At 42.2% G+C, this 27870-nt stretch overlaps 1 protein-coding gene across 1 annotated transcript in view; it reads right to left on the bottom strand.

Moving 5' to 3' along the window:
* Positions 1–27870, bottom strand: part of LOC109930320 (tripeptidyl-peptidase 2-like) — a 121386-nt gene that overhangs the window by 88288 nt on the left and 5228 nt on the right. Inside the window, exons 2-5 of the mRNA XM_048605253.1 lie at positions 11525–11653; positions 6650–6745; positions 5514–5618; positions 629–753 (exon numbers count right to left, since the gene is read on the bottom strand). Of these exons, the coding sequence (XP_048461210.1) occupies positions 629–753; positions 5514–5618; positions 6650–6745; positions 11525–11653 (455 nt within the window). The remainder of the gene's footprint in view (positions 1–628; positions 754–5513; positions 5619–6649; positions 6746–11524; positions 11654–27870) is intronic.

The following is a 27870-nucleotide window of genomic DNA, read 5'->3' as shown; positions in this document are numbered from 1 at the left end:
CTTCTTCCTGGAGCGAAGGCCTGAACCATCTCCAACCACCGCCACCACCACCACCACCCTCCTCGGCTTGGCTGAGCTCATCCTCACCCTCAACAACTTCACTTTTAACTTTCTCCTTTTCTGCAGATCAGAGAGGGGTGGCCATGGGTACCTGCATGGGCCCCAGTTATACCTGTCTCTTCGTGGGGTGTGTGTAACATTCCTTGTTCCAGTCCCATTCTGGCCCTCACCCCAACTCTGCACAACTTTGCAGAGCAAAGATTTAACAAGCAGTCACAACATTTCACACAGTTCCTGCCTCCTTTTGGAACTACAGCTAGATTGCTTCAATAATACACAAAGACTTACTTTGCTTCCAAATCAATTTCTGCACTTCGTTGCAATCATCATCAGATGCACGTTGGAACTGACCGTCATTGTGTATTTTATAGGTAAAGAAAGAATTGATTCTTCCACGTCATTGCTTAGAATAAGTACCTGATCAATACATTTTTCATTATGACGCAGGCTCACTTTTTTAAAAAAATCACACAATTGATCTTAGGTGGTTAACTATCTGTCAGAAATTGTCACAGGTAAAAGTTGTTATCCATTATATCCAAAGCTGAAAGATTGACACTAAATTTACCTCCAAGTCTTTCCATCATGCCAAACCAAGCAATCATAGACAGGTCCAAGGTCAGAGTATTTCTTCTCCAAAAGATCCAACTGATCAACTTGGCACTGAAGATCTTCCAGTACCAATTTCTCTTCCTGTTGGAAAGTTCAATTGAAAGAAAACAATGTTAACACCTTATCTAACACCAAAGAGTCAAAATACAGAAGGAAGATAGAGGTGACATGGTGCAATGAGAACAATCTCTCTCTCAATGTCGGCAAAACTAAAGAACTGATCATCGACTTCAGAAAGAAAGGAGGAGAGCATGCCTCCATCTACGCCAACAGAACTGAGGTTGAGAAGGTAGATTGCGTCAAGTTCCTCAGAGTGACAATAACTGATGACCTATCCTGGTCTTCCCACGTAGACGCGACAGTCAAGAAGGCACAACAACGCTTCTTCTTCCTCAGGTGTCTCAGGATATTTGGCATGTCCATAAGGTCCACACCAACTTCTACAGATGCACCATTGAAAGCATACTGTCCGGGTGCATAACGGCCTGGTACGGCAACTGCTATTCTGTAAGAAACTACAGAAGGTGGTGTGCACAGTTCAGACCATCATGGAAGCCAACTTTCCATCCACGAACTCTATTTACACGGTTCGCTGCCGCGGAAAGGCAGCCAACATCATCAAAGACCTATCACACCCTGGTAATGCACTCCTACAATCTCTTCCATCAGGTAATAGATACAGAAGCCCGAACACATGCATGAGCAGGTTCAGAAATAGCTTCTTTCTGGCCGTTATCAGACTGTTGAATGGACTCTAACCTCAAATAATGTAACCTGCATGCCTTTAAGTCTTTTTGATCTGTACATCCTTTGCTGGCTGCGATCTGCCTGTCTACTGCTCCTAAACAAAGCTTTTCACTGTATTTCGGTACAATAAATCAATCAATTAAAGAGTGAAGGAATGATATCAGGAACTTCAGCAAATATGAAGATTGAAAGAGCTGGGATTGTTTCCCATAGGACAGGAAAAGATAGGAAAGACAGGAGGTTAGGACGAGATAGTAATAAGATGTTCAGAATTATTAAAAATTTTGAAAGAATAAGTGAGGTGTGACTGTCTAGTCAGAGGTAAATGGGTCAGTACCCGAAAGTCACAAATTTAAGATTCAGGTAGTTGGTAAAGGAACCAGAAGGGAAATGGGGATATTTTTCTCGATTAAGACAAGTTGGTGTGACTTGGGCTGCTTTGCTTGAAATCTGTTGGAGATATATTCAATACCTACTTAACAAATAATTGTATAAATGATTGAGAGAAAAAGCCAACAGGACAAATTGGATAGCTGTTGCCAAGACAGGGCACTGGCACTTTGGGCTGAACAGCTTATTTCATGCCGTTAGATTCTATAACCAGCTACAATTACAGAATACACAAGGAAAGAGTATATTCTTCATTTGTTAATGATAGCCTGGCTAACAGAGGCTGTCTATTCTGATGCTGCAGTGAGCACAAGTCTGGTTTCATTGGTTCTTATACTTGCAATTTGTTAGCAATGCCCAATATCATTTTGGTTAAGCGACAGTGCCTGGTTAGTGGAATCTAGAGTTAACATTGCCCGTCACCTACCCCTAAGTATTCCAAGCAAGTCCAGATCACAGAAGGAACATCCAGTTACAATTTTTTCATCATTGTGTTAGAGGACTAACTGTATTGAGAAACTGAGGAGTCACAGAGGCCTAATCCTTGACCAGATCCAAGAATAATTACCATTTAATGCAACAAAAGTGCTAAAGGTTAACTGGTATAAAATTTATAATAGAAAAGTCACCATTGTCTCAGACAACCCACAGGGCTGCTCTCTCGTTAGAGAGATGACTGGCGATGAGTTTCACCTGAAATATCACCATACCTCATGGTGACCTCAGCCAGAGGGGGAAATGAACCCACGCTGCTGGCGTCACTCTGCATCGCAAAACAGTCGTCTAGACAATTAAGCTATCCTGCCCCCTAAGAAAAGTCGATGATGTAAAGAAATGAGGAATTCGGTGTGATTTAGAATGAAGGGAGTGAAGATGTTGTTTGGATATATTTGCTGTCTTGAAAAGAAGGCTCGGACATCAGAAAGAAGTCAGTGAGTCAGAATGTTGTCAGGTCTAGAGACTTGGCCACATAATCTTGGCTGACTATCCAATTTAAAAAAGGCGTTCACATATAAAATCAAAGACCTAGGTGAATACAGTAAATCAAAATAATGCACAATCTGTATAGCAAAATTCTAGGATGGGTTGGATTCAACCTCAAGACATGTTAGAAATTCTGAAAATCCTTGCTCAATGACTAAGTTTGTAATTATTTATTGAATGAAGTGCCACATTCAGCTCTGCTTAATGACTAACTGATTTATTAACTGTAGCTTAATTCTGTCTTTATGTCTATAAATTAGTTCTGAGCGCACTCAATTTTGGGATAGATCAGGCATTAAATTGATGGCACAACAGAAATGCACTGGTTCCAGAGATAAATGTACATCCTACTCAAGGTTCCGCAACCAACTTGTAGTAACTGCTGTACAATAGATGGAGCCAACAGCTTGAGTAAGGCTAAACCAAATCTCACTGCGATATCAAACCCAACCATTGCCAGCTCATAGACTGGTATTTGTAACAAAACATAAGTTTGCACATGTATGCCAATTGCAAAGTTTGCGCCCAAGCAAAGAAAGCCAAATGTAATGCCTGCTTTAATTTCACCTACGGTTCAGAAACTCCTCTGCATACATGAACAGAGATGACTGGGCTAGTCATGTAAAAGAGAACAACTGTTTAAATGCTGCTAATTTCACCAGGTGACATCTGATTCATCACTCTTGCAAATGGTATAGATTAAATGTGTAAGGAGTCTTTGCAGGGAGCAACATGCTGAAAGAAACAGCATTTGTCTTTGAAATCTTTGGCACATTAAACACTCTTGATGATTCTGCTATGCAACATGTCTGCAACTTGTGCATATAAATAGCAGTAACTGACTCCAACCTGTGTTCTCTCCTCAACACACTGCAATACTGCCAGCATATATTTTGTATGGGGGCAGGCAGGATCCGCATACAGGCCAGATGAAAATGGGAAATAAAAAGTACTTAATTACCTACAGCTGAACAGTCATTGCCAGCAATATCTCCACACTGCTACATGATTCAATCCAAAGAGAGGGCGTTGAGAAAGCAAAGACTTTTTCTTTCTTTACATATGTTTATGGTGTGAAATATTGAACACATCAACCAAACCTGGAAAAATTCTCTCCACATCTGGGATCAAATTACTGTACAGAAGGACAACATTCAGGGTCACACTCTTTGAAAGGGCTATCCAATTAGTACCCAGGAATATAGGAAATAGGAGCAGGACTGGGCCATCCAGCCCACTGTGCCATCTAACATGATCCTGGCTGATCCTATCCTGGTCTCAACTCCACTTTGCCACCTGCTACTCATAACCTTTTATCCTACTTTTCATCAGAAACAGATCTATTTCTTTCTTGAAACTATTTATTGATTCTGCCTTTACTTCACTCTAGGGCAGTGAGTTCCACAGATTCACAATCCTCTGAGGGAAATAGTTTCTCCTCATTTCAGCTTTGAATGTACTTCCTCTCACTCTATGTCTAGGACCACATGTTCAAGACTGTCCCAAAATGAAGAACATCTGTTCAACATCCACCTTGTCAATACCCTTTAGCATTTTATATACCTCAATCAGACCCCTCCCCTTATTCTTCTGGGCTTCAGCGAGTACAAGCCCAAGCTATTCAACCACTCCTCATACGACAGCCCTTTCATCTCTGGAATCAATCTGGTGAAGCTCCTTTCAACTGCCTCCAGCATCACCACATCCTTGCTCAAGTAAGCAAATCAAAAGTGGACAACTATCTCTGCTGCTACCTCCTTTAATACTCTAGGGGGCAGGCCGTCAGGCCCTGGGGACTTATCTGCCTTTAACAGCATCAGTTTATTTAATACCTTCTCCCAATAGTTATAGTAATTTCACAGAGTTCCTCTGTAGTAACTTCAGTTTTTGGAAAGAAATTATTATCTTCGACTGTGAAAATAGAGACACAATATTGGTTTAGTACCTCTGCCATTTTTGAGTTTCCCATTTATTACCTCACCATTTTGGTCCTCTAAAGGACCAATGTTTACTTTCACTAATCTTTTCCTTTTTATAAATTTATAAAAACATTTGGTATCAGTGTTGACGTTTTCTACTAGTTTACTTACATAGTTCATCTTAGCTCTATTCATTTTGTTTTAGTAACCCTTTGCTGACATTTAAAACTCTCTGAATCCTCCAGATTGCCACTAATGTTTGCAGTATGATATGCCCTAGTTTTCTAGTCTCTGCCTTGATGTTATCCTTGACTTCCTTATTCAGCCAATTCCTCTCTCTCCCAGAAATACACTTTGAGAGGTATTTAGCATCTCTGTTCAACACTGACACAGTGGCAGCAGTATGTATCATCTAGAAGATGCGCTGCTCACCATCACATGCTACAGGTAATTAGGAATGGCCAATAAATGCTGGCCCAGCCAGTAATACCAAGAAACCCTACAGGCAGAGCATTCCAGATAACACCAATTTGTTGTATTGAAATCAAATATTATTTCCCTCAGATTCTTTTGTCAATTAGTTTAATAAGATTTCATGACTTATTTTACTTCCTATGCGTCTCCAACACAAGAACAAACTGGGAGCAAATGTTGAATGAGCTAGATCATGTATCCCTTGTTTTGACATAAAATAAACTGAGCCTACCCCAGTGTGGCTCCATATCCTTTCCCTCTATAGGCTTAATGGGCCAATTGACCTACTCCTGCTCCTGCTGCTTATGACCACACAGTAACCGGTACCTGAGATGGGTTTGTGTTGTTCTTGTTGAAGTCATTCAGTCGTCGGTGAGCTTCCGCCACAGCAACTCGATGTAAAGGGTCCCACTGCTTCTCCCGTCTCTCTTGCTGTTTACAAACAAAGTAGAACAGATTGAGAAAAATAAAAGTCTGAGGAAAATGACAAAATAGGATAATTGCTGCACAATTGATGAATGTTCCTCTTCTGTGTTGCAGACCTCTAAAGTTCTTCAGAGTGGTCGATGCAGGTAGTTACAACATTTAGAAAACATTTGGACAGGTACATGAACAGGAAAGATTTATCATCGAATTGAATCATTGAATCCCTACAGTGTGGAAACAGGCCATTCAACCCAACAAGTCCACAGTGACTATCCACAGAGCATCCTTCCCAGACTCACGCCCCTACTCTATGCCTGTAAACCTGCAATTCCCACGGCTAATCCACCTAACCTATGCATCTTTGGACTTTGGAAGGAAACTGGAGCACCCAGAGGAAAGCCACGTAGGCACGGGGAGAATGTGCAAACTCCACACAGCCTGAGGCTGGAATTGAACCCAGGTCACTGGCATTGTGATGCAGAAGTGCTGATCACTGAGCCACCGTGCCATCCTGAAGGGGCGTTTGGATGTGGGCCAAATGCAGGCAAGTAGGATTAGTTTAGTTTGGGAAACTTGGTAAGCATGGACAGTTGGACCAAAGGGTCTGTTTCCTTGCTATACAACTCTATGACTCTAAAACACATTGTTTGTTCCTGATAGGAAGGGACGCATCCCAGAGAATCCTTTATTAAGATGTACTTTTATAAGTTGCCAATATTGCAATGATCGAACGCATAAAGATAGAAAGTGTGAAACAACGATCTTACTGAAGTAGTCAGATGTGTTTCTACATAGAACAGCACATGCGCGCGCACACACACAAAGAGCGAGGGTGCGCGCGTGCGCACGCGAGACCACGGGAGAGAGCGAAGGAGTGCGCGCGAGAGAGAGACAGGGCACGAGCGAGCCCGCGCGCGAGAGAGAGAGTGAGCCTGCGCACACGCGCAGTAGTCAGAGTGCAAGCCAGAGCGACAGAGCAAGAGGGAGCACATGCGAGAACTGGCAAGTTTAGTGTTTTTTAATTGACAGGTCCTTACCTGAATTCTCTCCTTGAGGGCTGTGGGATACAGTTCAAAGGCATTTTTAATACCAACATGGTACCTAAAAGAAGGGTTATTCCAATCTGATGGTATCTATGTCAAAATACAAAAAGTACACAGATTAGGTAAAATGCAGCTTCTGGCCTCAGTTGACTATACAATGGCAAAGTGCTACACCATTTTTCCACTTTATTCTATTCAACATGAGGATAAAACCCTATTCTCTCTACTAACATCCTTTTTTTAATTATTTGTTCAGAATATGTAACTTCACTGACTGTTCCAGTATTTATTGCCCATCCCTAGCTGTCCTCGAGAAGGTGGTGGTGAGCTGCCTTCTTGAACCGCTATGTTGAAGGTAGATTTACAAAGTCATTAAGGAGGGACTTCTAGGACTTTAACCCAGCAATACTGAAGGAATGGCGATATATTTCCAAGTCAGGATGGTGAGTGGCTTGCTGGGGAATTTGCAGGTGATGATGTTGCCATGTGTCTACTGCCTTTGTCCTTCCATACTGTGGTGATCATGGGTTTGGAAGGTGTTGTCTAAAAATCCTTGGAGAATTTCTGGAGTGCATCTTGTATATAGTACATATTAGTGCTACCGAGCATCTGTGGTGGTGGTGGGAAGGGATGTGGTGCAAATCAAGCGGGCTGCTTTGTCCTGGATGGTTTCAAGATTCTTGCGTGTTGTTGGAGCCGCACCCATCCAGGCAAGTGGGGAGTATTCCATCACACTGGTGGATGGTGGACAGGCTTTCGAGAGTCAGGAGGTGAGTTCCTCACTGCTGTATTCCTAGCCTCTGACCTGTTTTTGTAGCCCCCTTATTTATCTGGCTAGTCCAGTTCAGTTTCTGATCAATGGTGCTGACAGTGGGGGATTCAGTATTAGTGATGTCACTGAATGACCAAGACAGAATGATTAGATTGTCTCTCTCATAGCCACAATATTTATATGGTTAGTCCAGTTCAGTCTGTGGTCAACAGTAGCACCCACGATGTTCATTCTGAGGTATTTAGCGAAGATAATTCCTCTGAACATCAAGGGATAAAGGTTAGATTCTCTCTTTTCAGTAACAGTCTCTGCCTGAACACTTGAGCGGCACAAATATTACTTGCCACTTGCAAGCCGATGCCTGGGTATTGCCCAGGCCTTGCTGCATTTGGACATGGACTGCTTCAGTATTCGGAGGAGTTGCGAATGTTGCTGAACATTTTGCATCAATCAATCAATATCCTCACTTCTGACCTTCTGATGGAAACTTGATCATGGATGAAGCATAGGACCAGGAGTCGGTCATTCAGACCATCAAACCTGCTTTGCCATTCGATAAGATCATGGCTGATCAAGCAGTTTATTCCCTTTTATCCACCCATTCCCCAAATCCCTATCCACCATTGGCAATCAGATATTTATCAATTTCTATTTTAAACATGCTGAAAAACTGAACTTCTACAATCACAGAGCATTTCAAAGGTTCACAGCCCTCTGAAAAAATAAATTCTCCTCATCTTAGAGTTAAGTGGCATTCTTTTTTATTTTTACATTGTGCTCCCTGGTGCTAGACTCCCTCACCAGTGGGACCACCTTACCGATATCCTGTCTATCCGTTTAAGTATTTTGTAAGTTTCAGTGAAATCACCTCTCATTCTTTGAAACTCTCTAGGTGTGCCCATTCTCTCTGCACAGGGCAGTCCCACCGTCCTGGGAACAAGTCCAGTGAACCTTCATTACACTCCCTCCATCTCAACGAGATAAGTAGACCAGAACTGCACACAGTACTCCAGGTGCAGTCATTAATCTCCTTCACTACTAAACTAAGACTTCATGACTCCTGTACTCAAATCTTCTAACAATAAAGGCTGACATTCTATTAGCCTTCCCAATAGCTTGCTGCGTCTGCATTTTAGCCTTCAGTGGCTTTCTGAAAACGACACTTTGTACATCTCGACATTCCTACCTCTTACCATTTAAGAAGTACACTGCCCATCAGTACATTTGCATTTCCTACCAAATTAGATGGTCTCATATTTTTGCAACTACATTCCACGAGCTATGTTCTTGTTCAATCAGTAAATGGCCTAAAATCATCGTGAGCCACGTACATCTTCCTCACAACACACATACCAGTTAGCTTTGTATCATCTACAAATTTAGAAATATTACACTAGGTCCCAAACTTCAAGTTATTGATATATTTAGCGAACAGCTGGGACCCTCAAGTACTCCTCTAGTTACAGCCTGCCAACACAAGGGTGACTTGTATATCCCTATGCTGCTTTCCTTGTTAGCCAATCATCAATCCATGCCATTACATTACCACTCATTCCATGTGCTTTCATTTTTCTAACCAGCCTCTTGTCAGTGACTTCATCAAAAGCTTTCTGAAAATGTAAGTATACTTCATCCATCAGCTCTCCTTTATCAGTTTTGTCAGTGATACCTTCAAAAAAATTCCAACAAGTTCGTCAAACATGATTTTCCATTCCTAAGTCCACACTGAAGATGTCCAATTAGATCTGTATTATCCATGTGCATTTAATTCCATCCTTTATAATAGATTCCACTATTTTCCCGGCTACTAATATAAGGCTAACAGGTCTGTAGTCCCTTGTTTTCTCTCTTCTTAAATACTGGGGTGACACTTACTACCTTCAAATCAGCAAGAACAATTCCAGAACCTAAAGAATTTTGAGAGATAATCACCAATGCATTGACCATCTCTACAGCCATCCCCTTCAACAACTTGGGATGTAGAATATCAGGCGCTGGGCATTCATCAACATTCAGCCCCATTAATTTCTCCAATACGATCTTCTCACTAAGTTCCTTCAATTCCTCATAGTTGTTAGTTACTTGGATCTCTAAATCTGGGAAATTACTTAGATTTTCCTCATTGAAAACAGACACAAAGCAATTGTTTAGCTTCTCTGTCATTTTTCTATTCCCCAATCTGATGATGATTGAGCCGAGGACACTATCTTGAGAAACTCCTGCAGTGATGTTCTAAAGCTGAGATGATAGATCTCCAACAACTACAACCATCTTCCTTTCATCCTCCCTATCACATTGTGTGTAACTTGGACCACAATCAGCAAAACTGCTTTAAGTTGTTTGGATTTATTCAGACCTTCCAGCACTGAGTAACTAACAACCACTTTCTCCCTCTTACGTATGCAGGATTAGCAGATGCCTGAGTCTTGCACCAAATGTACAAGAATTTTGAAATAAGAAATGAGTAAAATCCAAATGCAGTGTTAACGACACATTCTATAACAAAATTAACTGTTTGTTTCATTTTTGTCCAACATTCCCATACTAACTTTGATAACCAATTTTTTAGAATCTCAAACTGCAAAACTTGCTGAGATCAAAAAATATCATTTTGTGAAAGTCATCTGCAGACAGTAAGGATGGGATGTGTGTCATTTTGCATAACATTAATTGTATTACCTGAACTGTAGCTGATGTGAACTTTGGCGATGTGACCTGGATTATGCAGATTACCACAATAGCTAAATTGAACAATTCATATGAATAATTTGTGACATAAACCTAAACCTCAATCTACATTTCTGACAGAACACTGCTTAAAACTACAAGGATCAAAGTCAGTTGATTAGTTTGTTATATGGGTTAAAATGACAACACATCAGAAAACATTAATAATCTGACACCCACACACCCCACTGTGCTGGTTCCATTCTGATTCTGAGTCAAATGAGTGATGACTGCTTTAAGAAACCTCATGCAGGAGTCACAACTATATGCAAATATTATTTAACTGTAGCATGTTGCAATGAGAAATGATCAGTTCTTTGAAATTATTATTTTAACCCATGTTTTGTAATACATTTTAAAAGAAAACCATTTCCAAGAATGGAAAGGAGAGAAGGCCGAGAGATGTCTTGAGTAGGATCAGATCAGGTAGTTGTAGAGAACTAGCCTCTTCTGGGGAAACCGAAACTACAGACCATGAATAAAAGATTTTACTCATGAATCCAATAGAGTTCAGGAGGGGCCTCTTTCCCCAAAGATGTGGGCAGAGGATGGGCTAGGATATGGAGTGGTTGAGACAAATAAGACGATAAAATGTAAGAGCAGAAGCAGGCCATTCAGCCCATCGAGTTAGATCTGCTATTCTGTGAGATCATGGCTAATCTCATAATCCTCAACTTCACTTCCTTGCCTTTTCCTTATAATCCTTAATTCCCTTACTGATTAAAAATCAGTCTATCTCAGCCTTGAACATACTTCATGATCCAGCATTGACAGCCCTCTGTGAAGAATTCCACCAGTTTACTACCCTCAGAGAAGAAGCTACTCCTCATCGCTGCCTTAAATATGCGATCCCTTATTGAGATTATATAGTTCAGTCCTAGAATTTTAGACAAGTGGAAACAACCTTTCTGTATCCATCCCATGACTATCTCTAACTCTTCTAAACTGCAGTGATTACAGGCCCAGTGTACTCAACCACTCTTCCTAAGACTGACTCTGCAAACCCTTGGTCAGCACAGTGAACCTTCCCTGGACTGCCTCCAAAGCCAAATCTTTCATTAGATAGTATAGATTATTTACAGACAGGTAGATAAATGTGTGAGAGAGAAAGAAATAGAAGATTACATTGATTGCGGTTAGAAGCAGCAGGTTGGAAGAACATTCACAGGACTTTAGCAGTAGCACAGCCCAGTTGAGCCAAAGTGTCTATTTCTGTGCTGCACACTAAGTTATTCTACAGCAGACTATGTAAAAATCTGTCATCTTGCAAGAAACGGTTTATTGGCTGGTACATTTTTATTGCTTAAGCAAAAGAAAGTGTTGAACAATTTTATGCCTAAGTTAACAGTATATAAGTGGCCGAGTGATACCTTTAGAGTTCTTCCTGAGAGGCCAACGAGAATGCCATCCTTTGCTTCCAGTACAGTGGAGGTGTCTACATCTCCGCTTCCTGAGACATCAACGAAGTCAACAATCTTTGGTTTCCCATCTGTTGTTATCTAAACAGCACACAAGAGGCAGTCAGCAAATCAGACCGTTCATTCGTGTTCCATGATCTCAACATCTGGGAGCCCAGGTGTGAGTACTTTCATTTCTGGTAGCAACACATACTCAAATAGAAGTATCGTTAACACCAAGAAATGAATACATTTTATAAGACAATATATACTGCCTACTAATTTGAAACAGTCTTGTTTTATTCAGAGACAGTAGGAACTGCCGATGCTGGAGAATCTGAGATAGCAAGGTGTAGAGCTGGATGAACACAGCAGGCCAAGCAGCATCAGAGGAGCAGGAAAGCTGACGTTTCGGGTCGAGACCCTGCTTCAGAAAGGGGGGAGGGGAAGGGGATTCTGAAATAAATAGGGAGATGGGGGAGGCAGATAGAAGATGGATAGAGGAGAGGATAGGTGGAGAGGAGACAGACAGGTCAAAGAGGCGGGGTTGGAGCCAGTAAAGGTGAATGTAGGTGGGGAGTTAGGGAGGGGATAGGTCAGTCCAGGGAGGATGGACAGGTCAAGAAGGCAGGATGAGGTTAGTGGGCAGGAGATGGGGGTGGGGCTTAAGGTGGGAGGAATGGTTAGGGAGGCGGTTTTGAGGTGCGGTCGGGGGAGGGGAGATTTTGAAGCTTGTGAAGTCCACATTGATACCCTTGGGCTGCAGGGTTCCCAAGCGAAATATGAGATGCTGTTCCTGCAGCTTTTGGGTGGCATCATTGTGGCAATGCAGGAGGCCCAGGATGGACATGTTGTCCAAGGAGTGGGAGGGGGAGTTGAAATGGTTCGCGACTGGGAGGTGTAGTTGTTTGTTGCGAACCAAGCGTAGGTATTCTGCAAAGTGATCCCCAAGCCTCCGTTTGTTGCGTACTCCCTGGACCGACCTATCCCCTCCCTACCTCCCCACCTACATTCACCTTTACTGGCTCCATCCCCGCCTCTTTGACCTGTCTCCTCTCCACCTATCTTCTCCTTTATCCACCTTCTATCCGCCTCCCCCTCTCTCCCTATTTATTTCAGAATCCCCTTCCCCTCCCCCATTTCTGAAGCAGGGTCTCGACCTGAAACGTCAGCTTTCCTGCTCCTCTGATGCTGCTTGGCCTGCTGTGTTCATCCAGCTCTACATTTTGTTTTATTCAGATTTGTTTTACCCATTCACATGATTAGGACATCACTGGCTGAGTCTGCATTTATTGCCCATCCTTTAGTACCCTTGAGAATGTGGTGGTGAGAGGCCATCTTGAACTGCTATAATCCACATAAGTGTATACCCACATTGCTGTTAGGAAGGGAGTTCCAGGATCTTGACCTAACAACAAGGAAGAAACAACAATATAATTCCAAGTCAAGAATGGCAAATGGCTTGGAGAGGAACTTTCAGTTGATATAGGTAACACAGCGTGGAGCTAGAAGAACACAGCAGATCAGGCAGCATCAGAGGAGTAGGCAAGTTGACATTTCGAGTCAGGACCCTTCTTCAGCATTTCTAAAGAAGGGTCCCGACCCAAAACGTCAACTTTCCTAGTCCTCTGATGCTGCCTGGCCTGCTGTGTTCCTCCAGCTCCATACTGTGTTATCTCGGACTCCAGCATCGGCAGTTCTTACTACCCCTGAACTTGCAGTTGATGGTGTTCCCTTGTCCTTCTAAGTATCAGAAGTCACCAATTTGGAAGATGCTGCCAAAAGAACTTTGGTGAGTTGGAGCAGTACATCTTGGAGATAGTACACATTGCTGCTGCTGTGCATCTGCAGTGGAGGGAATGAATGTTGAAGGAGGTGGATGGAATGCCATTCAAGCTGACTACTTTGTCCTTGATGGTGGCAAGCTTCTTGGGCATTGTTTAAGCTGCGTCCATCCAGACAATTGGACATACCCCTGCTTTGTGATACTTTGAATGTATGCAGTAGTATCCTGCCACCTTCAATGTGTTATTCATGTCAAATGATTCATTTTTATGCACATCTGCATTCTAAGAATAAAACATATTGCATAAATGCTGTTTATCTATGATATCATTCATAATGAGTCAGAAGTGATATTGTTTTAGCAAAAGTATGTTACAGAAAGCTGAAACACAGACACAGGAGGAATCCACTTAGACCCTTGAGCCTGTTCCTCTGTTCAGATCATTGCTGATGTGGGACCCAACTCTTTAAATCATCCAGAGATAGTAAGAACTGTCGATGCTCCACACTGTTATCTCTTTAAATCATCCCTTGGCCAAGAACCTTTGATACATTTGACTAAAAAGAATGCTATCAATCTCAGATATAAAAACCAACAATTGACCCAGCGTCAATTGCTGTGTTGCAAAACTATTACATGTTAAACGATGATCTTTGAGACTTGAAAAGTCAGAATCTCAAAAACATTACTTACCGAGTCATCTATTACTTTGCTGTAGGAAAGATGTTCTATTCTACAATCATATTATCCTTCTTTCTGAATACACAATGATTAACTACTTTATATCGAAGCAAACAGAATCAGAAAATAAAACACCAAGGAACTGTAGATGCCGGAAATCAGAAACAAAACAAGAAATTGCTGGAGAAACTCAGCAGTTCTGGCAGCATCTGTAGAGAGACAGCAGAGTGACGCTTCTTCAGAACCCTTCTTCAAATAGAATCAGAGTTCCAAATGAACTGGAACTCAAGTAAATTGAAGTCAAATACTCTGGATACAATACCATTACAGAAGCAGATCAGAGTTAATTTTGGTACAGATCCCAAAAGACCTTTTATTTTAAAAAGTAAACACTCAAGAGTGGTGACAAGTGACAATTCTGGAAATAATGTACTGCAAATTATTTTTGCAAGGTATTATTAAAAAAATACAACTTCTTGCAAACCATAATCAAATCTACTTCATTCTGGACTTGGTCGAACCTACAGTCTCCCAAGGAAAGGAAACAAAAATGTTTATACAGCCCAACTCCAAATATTTTTAATGTACAAGTTGTTGGCTTTGGGAAAAGATCGGTGGAGTTTAGAACTGCAGGTGGAGGATAGCATCACTGACATTGAGGTGTTGGATTATATTCTAGTTTTTGTGGAGTGGCTTTGCCACAATGCTTTCTAACTCTTAAAATAAGAACATAAAAGAACTGGGAGCAGGAACCGGCAATTCAGCCCCTTGAACCTTCTCCACCATTTAAATACAATCATGGTTGATCTCACATCAGACTCATTCCACTTTTCTGTCTGTTCTCCACAACCCTTCAACTATTATTAATTGTAAAAAATCCATCTCCTCCTTAAATTCATTCAGTGTCCATTGCACTCTATGGGTGAATTCCAGATTCACAATCCTTTTGAGAAAACTAATTCCTCAAGTCTGTTTATCTTTCAGAATGCCAATGAATGAACGAGAGACACTGATGCTAAGTTTTCACATTTACAATTTCTACTTCCTTTCAAAAAAAACCCACAAATTGTGAATACTCCCAAATCTTTATTAAGCTCAATGGAAACGGAAGCACAGTTCAATCTTATTTCTACCAAAAAAGGTTTTGAAAACCGGACAAATGCCAGGAACTGAAAGTGAAACAATGCAAGCGGCAGATCTGTGTTCTCGAGATCAAGGCAGCATTTGACTCAGTATGGTATCATGGAGCTCAAGCAAAAGTGAAGTCTGTGAGAACAGGAAAGGTTGGGGTGGAGGGGGGGGTACTTTTCACTTCGTTGGAGTCACACCTGGCACAAAGAAACTAAATGTGGCTATTGAAGGTCAGTCATCTCAGCTCCAAGATATCTTTGCAGGAGTTCCTCAGGGTAGTGTCCTAGGCCAACAACCTTCAGCTGCTTTATCAATGACTTTCCTTCCATTGTAAGGTCAGCTTAATAATGTTCACTGTTGGTTGCAGAGTTCAGCACCATCCACGATGCCTCAGATACTGAAGCAGTGTGTGCCAGTGTCCAGCAAGCCTAGAATAACATTCAACCTGAGGGTGATAAGTGATAAGCAACATTCATACCATTCAAGTGCCTGATGATGACGCTGGGGATCAGTTAGCTCAGTTGGCTGGACAGTAGGTTTGTGACACAGAGTGACTCCAATAGCACGTGTTCACATTCCAGCACCAGCTGAGGTCACCATGAAGGTCCTGCCTTTTCTACCTTGCCCGAGACGTGGTGACCCTCAGGCTAGACTCATCATCAGTCATCTCGTCCTGTAGTCCTCAGGCTATGGCAACTTTGCCTTTCTTGACCTACTCCACCATGTGTCCCCAGGAGGCATTTAATATAATCATCATCACCAAATCCCACCTAGGGGCTAATATTCACCCAAAATTTAATTGGAAAAGCCAAATAAATGCTATAGCTATGGAAACAGGTCAGCGGCTCAGAATTCTGCTAAGAGTAACTCACACCACTCCCTGCAAGTTCCCCTCCAGGTCTCACACTACTCTGAATTGGAACTTTATTACCATTCCTTCACTTGTCATTGGGTCAAGGTCCCGGAGGTGTCTTCCTAACAGAATTGTGAGGATAACTACACCCGAGCACTGCAAGATTCAGGTTACGATCCTTTAAAGATATGCAAAAATGATGCTTATACCCTACAAATGTACAAAAATAACCTTAGAAAACAATCTGTGTGCAACATAAGTGTGTGGTGGTGGTAGTTGAGAGAAAGACTACAAAAAAAAACTGAGAGAGAGTTGTTAGTACAATTTTGTGAATAGAGCCACTGTAATCACTTACTCCAGTAAAAGACAAAGAAAGATTTTATTTTTCTTTAATGCCTTTCACAACCTCACGAAATCTCAAAGTATGTTAGAATAATTTAAATTATTTTTGAAGTGCAGTAACTGTTCATACGTAGAACAAGCTGCAGCCAATCTGCACACAGCAAACTCCCACTTAATGACTGATTAATCTACCTTTAGTAAAGATATGCTCTGAAGTGGTGCTCATTCAAGGATAAATATTATTTAATTGATAACAAGTATGATTTTGCTCTTTTTTTATATTACAATAGTGACTACAACTGAAAATATATCTCAGAAAGTCATCACAGAGGGAGCCACAAGGGGGATTGAATATCCCATTGAAACAACAGGCAGCTGGCAGAAGGGGCAGAGTTGTCCTGTTAGTAAGAAATAAAATTAAACGTATCAGAGATGACCAACAGACTACTCCGACCACTGGGAACTGTCGTAGCACACAAACCCACAGCTACACTACCACAACTATTGACAAAAACAAAGGATCTCATAGCCACAACTAATAATATCAACTTTATATATAAAATCCAACGTAAGGACTGCCACAATACATCAGACAGACCAGGAGAAAACCAGCTATCAGGGTACATGAACACCAACTAGCTACCAAGAGACGTAACCAACTATCACTCGTTTCCATATACTCGGACAAAGAAGGCCACCAATTTGACTGGGATAACGTAACCATCCTAAGACAAGCCAAACAAAGACAGGCACGGGAATTCCTCGAGGCCTGGTACTCAACACAGAACTCCAACAAACACGTGGAAATAGACCCCATATACCAACCACTATGAAGCACAACCAGAAATGAGGCCAACCACATCAAACGGACCACAACGCTTCATCGGAGACGCGCTGATGTTACCCAGTATGGTGATGAAACATCTGCAAACCAACCTACCAGCTCAGCAAACAAATCAACAACCCCATAAAATTAAATGATAGCACAAAGTGATACTGAGTCAGAATGTCAGAATCTGTGTGGGTATAGCTGACGAACTGCAAAGGAAAAAAGACCCTAAGGTTTTGGAGTAGATCTGTAGCTTGGGACGTGGATGTTGAGGTTGGTTGGCTCGCCGAGCTGGTTTCTTGTTTCGCAGACGTTTCGTTACCATGCTTGGTAACATCCTCAGTGCAGCCTCTGATAAAGCGTCGGTGTGTTTTCCCGCCTGGTTTTTAAACTCTGGGGTCCGTTGCGATGGATTACCTCACTCCCGGGTTTCCTCCATAGTGGAATGTATATGAGGTCAAGTTCAATGTGTTTATTAACGGCCTGCTTCGTGGAATGCCATGCTTCCAGGGATTCTCGTGCTTGTCTCTGCCTAGCCTGTCCCAGGATCTTGGTGCTGTCCCAGTCAAAGTCATGGTTCTCCTTGTCCATGTGGATTGAGATGAGTGAGTATTGGTCACGTCTTTTTGTAGCCAGTTGGTGTTCATATACTCTTGTTGTTAGTTTCCTTCCTGTTTGTCCGATGTAGTGTTTCTCGCAGTCTCTGCAGGGGATCTTGTAGATGACATTGGTCCTGTCCATGGCAGGGAGTGGGTCTTTAGTTCGGGTGAGCACTTGTCGTAGAGTTGATGTGGGCTTGTGTGCCACTCTGATACCCAGTGGTCGTAGAAGTCCTGTGGTGAGTTCTGACATGTTCCTGATGTAGGGTAGTGTGATGAGTGTGTCGGGGCGTGTAGAATCTTTCTGATGCTGTTCCTGTAGGCATCTCCTGACCCAGTTCTTTGGATATCCATTATCCTTGAACACTTGGAAGAGGTATTCCTCTTCCTCTTGGCGTAGTTCTATGTTGTTGCAGTGTGTTGTTCCTGACAAACAGGAAGGAAACTAACAACAAGAGTACATGAACACCAACTGGCTACAAAAAGACACAACCAATACACACTCATCTCAATCCACATGGACAAGGAGAACCATGACTTCGACTGGGGCAACACCAAGATCCTGGGACAGGCTACGCAGAGACAAGCACGACAATTCCTGGAAGCATGGCACTCCACGAAGCATGCTATTAATAAACACATTGAACTCGACCCCATATACATTCCACTACGGAGGAAACCCGGAAATGAGGCAATCCATCACAATGGACCCCAGAGTTTAAAAACCAGGTGGGAAAACACACCGACGCTTCATCAGAGGCTGCACTGAGGATGTTACCAAGCACGGTAACGAAACGTCTGCGGAACAAACAACGAGCTCGGCAAGCCAACCAACCTCGAAGAAAAAAGACCCTGATGGGAGTTATGGGCACAGCCAGTAGTCAGGATGTGGAGACGAAAATTAATCAGAATATTGAAAACGCATGTAAGAAAGGCACTGTTACAATATCATGGGGGATTTCAATATGTAGGTGGAGTTGAAAAATCAGTTTGGTAGTGGTTCCCAAGAAAAGGAATTCATGGAATGTCTACAAGGTTTCTTTTTGGAGCAACTTGTCATAGAGCCCTCCAAGGAACAGACAATTCTGGATTTGGTGATGTGTAATGAGGCAGACTTGATTAGGGATCTTAAGGTGAAGGAGGCCCCAGCGACAGTGGTCATAAAATGATAGAATTCACCCTGCAGTTTGAGAGGGAGAAGCTGGAATCAGATGTAAAGGTATTACAATTGAGTAACGGTAACTACAAAGGCATGAGGGAGGAGCTGGCTCGAGTTGAGTGGAAGGGCAGCTGAGCAGCGAAGATGGTGGAGCAGCAATGGCAGGAGTTTCTGGGGTTAATTCGGGAGACACAGCAGAAATTCATCCCAAGGAAGAAGAAACACACTAAGGGGAGGACGAGGCAACCATGACTGACAAGGGAAGTCAGGGAGAGTATAAAAGCAAAAAAAAAAACATACAATACAGTGAAAATTAGTGGGAAGCCAGAGAGGATAACTAAGAAAGCAATAAGGGGCGGGAGATGATGAAATATGTGGGTGAGTTAGCTAGCAATATAAAAGAACATTGCAGAAGTTTTTTTCAGATATACAAAAGTTAAGAGATAGGCAAGAGGAGAGGACATTGCAGCACTGGAAAACAAGGCCAGAAAAATAGTAATGGGGAACAAAGAAATGGCGTAGAAACTGAACAGATACTTTGCATCAATCCTTGCAGTGGAGGGGGTAGAGTAGAAAGGCCATCTCTCAGGCAAAGGTGCTGAGGAAGCTGAAAGGTCTGAAGGCAGATAAATCACCCAGGGTTCTGAGGGAGATAGCTGAGGAGATTGTAGAGGCATTGGTGGTGTCTTTCAGGGATCGCTCTAGTCAGGGAGGGTACAGAAGTCTGTATGTAACAGCCCTGTTTAAGAAGGGAGGGAGGCAGAAGACAGGAAACTATAGGCTGGTTAGCCTGGCCTTGGTTGTTGGTAAGATTTTAGAACCCATTATTAAGAGTGAGATTGCAGAGTACTTGAAAGTGCATGGTAAAATAGGGCCGAGTCAGCAAGGCTCCATCAAGGGGAGCTCATGCCCAACAAATCTGTTCAAATTCTTTGATGAGGTAATGAGCAAGGTAGACAAAGGAGAGCCAGTGAACATGATCTATTTGGATTTCCAGAAGGCCTTTGACAAGGCGTTGCACAGGAGGTTGCAATATAAGACAAGGGCCCATCGTGTTAGGGCAAGGTACTGGCCTGGATAGAGGATTAGCTAACTGACAGAAGGCAGAGAGTGGGCATAAAGGGGTCTTTTTCAGGATGACCTAATTCTGCTCCTCTTTTTATGGTCTATTAGCTGTAAAAATCTTTAGGACATCCAATGGTTATGAAAGGGGCTAAACAAAAGCAGGTCTTTGCTAATTGAGGAAAATAATCTTGATTCATCATTATGACAACCATTAACAGTGTCAAAGAATCATTTAGCACCGAGGAGGCCATTCAGCCTACCATGCTTATGTCAGTTCTCTTTGCCAGACCTTTCTAATAAATCCTCTGCTTTTTCTACCCCCATTGCCCTGCAAACAGTTTGTCTGTATCCATGCAGGGTAATGCTGTACAACCAATCTAACAGGGCCAGTTTCAGGCCCAGTCAGTTGAAATACTCTCCTCGCAGCAAAATACAGTTTGTCATCAACCTTCTATCCATTAAATGGACAGGATAATGATAAATACCAGTGTACAAGATGCTTCCAAGAGCATGAAAGAGAGAAACAAGTAAACAAAGAAAGACCTGCATTTATTTAGTACTTTTCACAGCCTGAGAACATTCCAAAATATTTCAAAACCCAGGAAATGCTCTGAAGTACAGTTATAGCTGTAATGTAAGGAATACAGCAGATAATATCCACAGCAAGATCCCAGAATCAGTAATGTCACCATTACCAGCTAACTAGTTTTAAAAATGATGCTGATTAAGGAATAAACACTGATCACGACACTGGGAAGAATTCTTTTCCTCCTCTTCAAAACAGTGCACCAGGGATATAACACCAGCCCAAAAGTGGGTATGGGGTGTTGGTCTAACATCACAGCCAAGAAAACTGAACCTCTGAGGCAGTACTCCCTCAGGTCAGCACTGGAAATATCATCCTGGATTATGGGCCCTGAGTCACCGGGATGGGTCTTGACCCCAAAACATTATGCCCACTGAGCCACTTATATGCAATGGGATGGATCCATTTAGTCTCTGCCAAACTCATGACCACGTCCATCTAGCCAGACAAGGGCAGCAGATACATGGCAACACCATCACCTGCAAGTTCCCTTCCAAGCCACTCACCATCCTGGCTTAGAAATATATCGTTCCTTCAGTACTGCTGAGACAAAACTCTGGGACTGCCTCCTTAACAGCACACGGAATACTGCTGTTCAAGAAGGCAGCTCACTATCTTCTCAAGGGGGTAACTAGGAATGGGCAATAAATGCTGAGCCCAGCCAACAACTCCCACCTCCCATTAATGAATTAAAGAAAAAAGTATTCAGATAGCGAAGTGCAGCTTCAATATTCAAGAAGCTTGACACCACCTAAGACAAGCCACTTGATTGGCATCTCATCCACCACCTTTAATATTCACTCTCTTCACTGGCTCAAAGTGGCATCACTGCTTACCATCTATAAGATGCACTACAACAATTCACCAAGGCTCCTCTCACAACACCATCCAAACATGCAACCTCTCCCACCTAGAAGGGCAGCAGATACATAGAACACCACCAACGGTAATTTCCCCTCCAACCTTCCTGACTTGGAACTCTATCACCATTCCTTATCACTGTCTCCACCAAAATCATAGACCTCCGTCCCCAACATCATCATGGGTATCCCTAAGACACAACAACTGCAGAAATTCAAGGCAGCTGTCTAGCACCTCCTCCGGGACATTTAGGATGGGCAATAAACGGCATCACATCCCGTGAACAAATTTAAAAAACCTTAGTCATGATCTTACCACCCTGATTATCAGATGACATACATTGTAAAACCGCATATTAATTTACACAGTAGCTCATCACATATCAGAAATTACCAAACATGTTTCACACATCCAGTCTCTGGGTGCCAAAGTAAAGAACTGAACAAAGATGGTACCTTCTATAAAACCTTCCCACACTGAAATACTCATGTGCTCCCCTCACAGGGTACCATGTACCATTCTCTAGTATACTTTTCCTGTTTGAACACAATAAGTTGTTGCCTTCAAGATTTCATTGGAGGTTTAGCTTGATTGTTGTTTGTTATTTATAAAAATGATCTAGAATGTAAACGTATAAGGCATGATTAATAAGTTTGCGATGATACAAAAATTAGGAGGTCTCATTGATAGCGAAGAAGATTATCAAAAATTACAGAGGGATCTTGATCAGATGGGGAAGTGGGCTGAGGATTGACAAATGCAATTCAATACAGATAAGGGTGAGGTGCTGCACTTTGGAAAGTCAAACCAAGGTAGGACTTATACAGTAACCAGTAAGGTCCTGAGGAGTGTTGTGGAACAGAGGGACTTAAGAGTACAAGTAAATAGTTCATTGAAAGTGGCATCACAGGTGGACAGGGTGGTGAAGAAGGCTTTAGCATGCTGGCCTTCAAAGGTCAAGGCACTGAGTATAGGAGTTGGGGCATGATGTTACAGTTGTATAAGTTGTTGGTGAGATATTATGTGCAGTTTTGGTCACTCTATTATAGGAAAGGCATAGTTAAACTGGAAAGTGTGCAAAGAAGATTTCAGGATGGTGCCAGGACTAATAGGCTTGAGTTATGGGGAGAGGTTGGCCAGGATAAGACTTTATTCCTTGGAATGTAGGAGAATGAGGGGTTACCTTATTGAGATGTATAAAATCATGAGGGGCATAGATAGGATGAATTCATATAGTCTTTTTCCCAGGGACTGGGGGAATTGAAAACTAGAGGGCATAGGATTAAGGTGAGAAGCGATAGATTTAAGAAGGACCTCAGGGACAACTTCTTCACACAGTGAGTGGTGTGTGTATGAAACGGGCTGCGAGAGAAAGTGGTTGAGGCAGGTACAATAGCAACATTTTAAAAATATTTTGTTACGTGCATGGGTGAGAAGGGTTTAGAGGGATAGGGACCAAATGCAGGCAATTGGAACTAGCTGAGTGGGCACCATGGACCAGTTTGGGCCAAAAGGCCTGTTTCCATGCTGTCTTACTCTATTAGTTAGGGAGAAATTTTTTCTACAGAAAGGAACGTTGGGAACAAGAAAGCCACATGTTGAAGACAAGTGACAAATGAACAGGAGTCAGTTAAGGATTTTACACAGAGCTGCAGTGATCTGAAATGTGTTGACTGATATGGAGGTTGAAACAGATTCAACAAAACTCTTCAACCAGATAAATACTGAAAAAATATACCGGGCTCTGGGAAAAGAGCGAAGAGTGGGACTAATAATAATTTTTTCAGAGCAGGCACAGGTGTGATGGGGCAAACAGCCTGCTTTGCTGTTTTATTCTATAATTAGGAGCACAACGTTTTATTGTAGAACAATAACTCAGTTCTGTGACACCTCACGTGAAGTAAAATGTCCAAAGTAAAACTTTCCAAAGTTCTGAAGGACAGTTATATTTGAGTACAAACATCAACTGTTTCTTTTTCCATTGATGCTGCCAGACCTGCTGAGTTTCTCCAGTAATTTTTTTTTTTCTAAAAAGATCTCTCGGTAGTTCAGTGTAGGTACCTAAAATGAATTTCACTGCAGGTCTGACAACAGGCAGCTGACTAACTGGCACACAGGAACAAGAGAACCTCTTCCACTACTCAATTAGAACACTGCTAATCTGTTAACTCAAACTATTTGGCTTAACTCCTTCACCCTTAACACCTTTACCAATCACCTTAGTTTTGACACTTCCAAGTGACCCCAACCTCAGCAGCTTTTTGTGAGAGAGAGTTCCAAATTTCTACTCCCATGTGTTTGAAGAAATGCTCCCTGATACCACCCCAGAATGGTTCTACTTTTCAAGTTATACCCTCCTGTTTTGGACAACCCCAGAAGAAAATTTCTCTGCTCTCATCTAATAACTCAAACTCCTCATTGTATTTTCTTGAATGACCTCAACCTGGTCTGTGCAATTTCTCTTCAGAATTTATAGAAAGGCTAAAGATGTTAATGCAGTAAGGTCATAGAATAATGAGTCCTGAATGTCTCTCCATCGCTGGCCTCATGACACACAATCAGTATGTAGCTCCATCTACCCACCATCTTTTCTATTTTAAACCCCATACACTCAATATTGAGTATGATAGACAATTTTATCAGCATTTAATTAAAGCATGACAGTAACATTTGCAGAACATAACTGCAACCTGCAAGACTTGGGAAATTGTCAGTTAGCCTCGCATGGTTTTGGATAACATACTGTTTACATGCTTTCACAGCAGCTTGTCAGAGTGTGTCAATCAGGCACAGTGAGGCAAGAAAAATAAATGGGCCAAATCATTCTTTGTCAACTCACTTGCACTGGGTCAGCACCAGGATCCTCTCCACAAGTACGGATGCCATTATCTCTCCCTCCCTGAACACAGATTATCATGAAGCAATCAGCCAGCATGTATAAACTTCATTCTTTCAAGACCTGTTGACTTCACCCAGCCTTCAACAAACCTGTCTCCGAGTTTGCTACAAGAAGTCTCATCACACTGGATTAAATACATAGAATAGGACTTCCCAAACCATAGGTCATGATCCCTAGTGGGAATGGCTTATGAAATTGCAACTCCTAAACCTGCAATGGCAACTGGGACCAGGAGACTGGTCACAGAAGCGCTAAATAGTGGAATGAAGCTCATTGGCCGAATGTTTTGCCAATCATGACGAGTCAGTCTCCACTGTAGACCATCCGCATTAACAGGCTGATCAACCAATGACTGCTGTTGCTCTGAAGAACATCAATCACTAGCACATAGGGATGTCTAGAATCAATGACGTTCCTCTTTTTATTCAAGCCTGCCTGGTGTCCTGGATGACTCTTTTGGAGATTGAGTTGGGACTAGCAATCAGTGGTTGTAAATGTCTCCTTCCACACCCTCCCACTTCCATCTCCTGCCAATATCCATCTCCTGATGTAACCTGGCTGCGAAATAGCTCCTTCCTTCCCCTGAAGTCAGAGGTCTACTTCCAATGCAGCTGGCTGCAAATTGCTTCATCACCATGTGTGAGAAAGTAAGTGCTAGTTAGAGTGAGGATGTGTGGAGAGTGAGAAAGTGAGAGAGAATATGAGCCAGTATGTTTGACAGGGTATGAGTGAGAGTGAGTACATGTGAAGAGTGTGTGAGGAAGCACATCTAACAGTGAGTGAGTGATTGTGAATGTGAAAGAAAGTGTTGGTAAGGATGTCAGAACTTATAGAATAAATGAGAGAGAGAGGTAGAATGACAATAAGTGGCTGAGGGTTATGTGAAGCCAACACAAACTGATCTCTAGATAGTAAGAACTGCCGATTCTGGAGTCAGAGATAACACAGTGTGGAGTTGGAGGAACACAGCATGCCAGGCAGCATCAGAGGAGCAAGAAAGTTGACGTTTCGGGTTGGGACAAACTGAACCCCTCCACTTCCCACCCCTTCCAGAAGAAAGGGTGCTGACTGGCTAGTAAATGGATTCTGATTGGCCAAGGCATTGCAAATGACTGTGATTGTATGTCATTTGGCATTTGCACTTGGCCTGACTAGTAGCAACTTGTCTCTCTTCTCAGCAATATTTAAATCTAAACAAAAGACAAAGAACCACATATGCTGGAGATCTGAAACAAACACAGAAATGGCTGGAAAAATTCAGCCACCTGGCAGCACTTGCAGTGAGAAAACAATTAACATTTCAGGTCCAGTGACCCTTTATAGATGCTGCCAGACCTTCGAACTTCGTTCTCTTAGAAAAATGGAAATTAACAATCAAGTGGCAACTGAATAATGTCTTAAATCTTATTTTCTCAGACCAATCACTGTAACGGCCAGACAAAAGATTCTATGAGCTTCACAGAATTTTCCAGAAAATCAGTAATATGTCAAAAAAGTGTTCTATTCACTTGTGATATACAGAGAAAAAGTCACCAGCATTACTGAAGTTGAAATTATCTGGAAAATACCAATGTAAGCTTGCAGAAACAGTAATTACAACTCACACCCTGAATTCCAAAGGCATAGCAGCAAAGGGACAGATGACATGGCTGAATGGCCTTGTCCTATACCATATCATTCTATGATTCTGTAGAATAAATGACATTAACACTAGCTGTGCATATGATCTTTCATGTGTCCAACGTAGCTCATAAACTGAGCTAAACTACCCACTGAAGTCTTAACAACTAAATTGTCAATTTTCCATTACATGCCCTGTAGCGAGACGAAAATGCCAAGTGCAAACTTCTCTCACTGACAGCCTTGATTCAATCAATTGGACAGTTTGCCTAAGTCAGAAAGTTGTCGATTTGAATCTCACTTCAGATACTTTAGTATATAACCTAAAAGAGGGCGCTTGTGGTGCAACTGTAATGTCCCATCTCTGCATCAGGAGTCCAGATTCAAGTCCCACCTGCTCCAGAGCTATGTAATAGCATATCTGAACAGGGTGGTCAGAGGACATCTACAATCTACAACTGTCCCAGTGCCAAAACTGAAAAAATGTTGCCCTGTTGAAGGTGCTGTCTTCTAGGTGAAATATTGAACCAAAGTCCCGATACCCTCTCAGGCAGATGATAGAAATCAATGTCACTGTTTGTGAAAGAGCAAGAGACATTCCCCTAGTCAAAAAAAAGAACCGTGGATGCTGGAAATCAGAAACAAAAACAGAAAGTTTCTGGAAAGACTCAGCAGCTCTGGCAGCATCTGCAGAAATATTAACATTTCAGGTCAAGTGAACATCGTGCAATCATCGCGAATACTTCCATTTCTGACCTTATGATAGAGGGAAGGTAATTGATGAAACAGCTGAAAGCGGTTGGGTCTAAGACACAACCCTGAGGAACTCCAACTTTCCCCTAATATCCTGGCCAATTTTCATTACTCAACCGATATCACTAGACCTTCTTGTGGAATCTTGCTGATCAAAATTTTGCTGCTATATTTCCTATATTACAACAATAACTACATTTCAAAAGGTCTGGTTGTAACAAGCTTTTAACTGTTCAAATGTCACGAAAGCTTGCTTTAGAAATGCAAATCGACTCTCACTGTCCGCATACATTTGATGTGATTCTTGTCGAGGCTCATCCCAAGCAGCTCTGTGACCCAGTACTCTGTGCTCTATGATCAGTTCCCCAGGATGCACACTGAGACACACATCGACTGCGCCTAGAAGACCATCAACTTGGTGAAAGATGCTCTCTGGTCTGCCTGAAACTTAATGGTTTTCCAGAGCAACGAGTAGACCTCGACCAGACTGGCACATTCCAAAGTCCAGGACTACATGCTGAGGGGTGCACTAAAGCTTGGGACAGCTACTGCCAAGGTGCAGTCGGGAAAGACCAGGCTTTAAGGTCTTTCTGCCAAAGTTAAACAGGGGTCCTTTCAGTTATTGAACCCTCCCAGAGCCTCAAATATATGTAAATATAATCCTGTACATGTAAGAAATGCCTTTGGTTTGTTTGCTGGATAGAGTCAAACTCCAATGTTAGTTCATAAAAACCGAAAGAACTGTGGATGCTGTAAATCAGGAACAAAAACAGAAGTTGCTGGAAAAGCTCAGCAGGTCTGGCAGCATCTGTGAAGAAAAAAATCAGAGTTAATGTTTTGGGTCCGGTGACCCTTTCTCAGAACTGATGGTAGCTGGGAGAATGTCAGTTTATATGCAGAAAATAGGGAGGGGGTAGGGTAGAGAGGAAACGATAGGATAAAGGATAAAGCCCAAAGAGAGAAAAGCAGTTGGATAGACAAAGCAGTTGATAATGATCTGGCTAGGAGGGTGAATGGTTGTTAATAGGGACTGTTAGTAACTAACAATAGGTGGTGTGTAATGGATCTCTGACAACAAGGTGCAGGGCTGGATGAACACAGCAGGCCAAGCAGCATCATAGGAGCAGAGAGGCTGACGTTTCGGGCCTAGACCCT

Source organism: Rhincodon typus, chromosome 14, assembly GCF_021869965.1.
Source record: "Rhincodon typus isolate 14 chromosome 14, sRhiTyp1.1, whole genome shotgun sequence".
NCBI lineage: Eukaryota > Metazoa > Chordata > Chondrichthyes > Orectolobiformes > Rhincodontidae > Rhincodon > Rhincodon typus.
The sequence above is the reverse complement of the archived record's forward strand: the minus strand, read 5'-3'. Positions and strand labels throughout refer to the sequence as shown.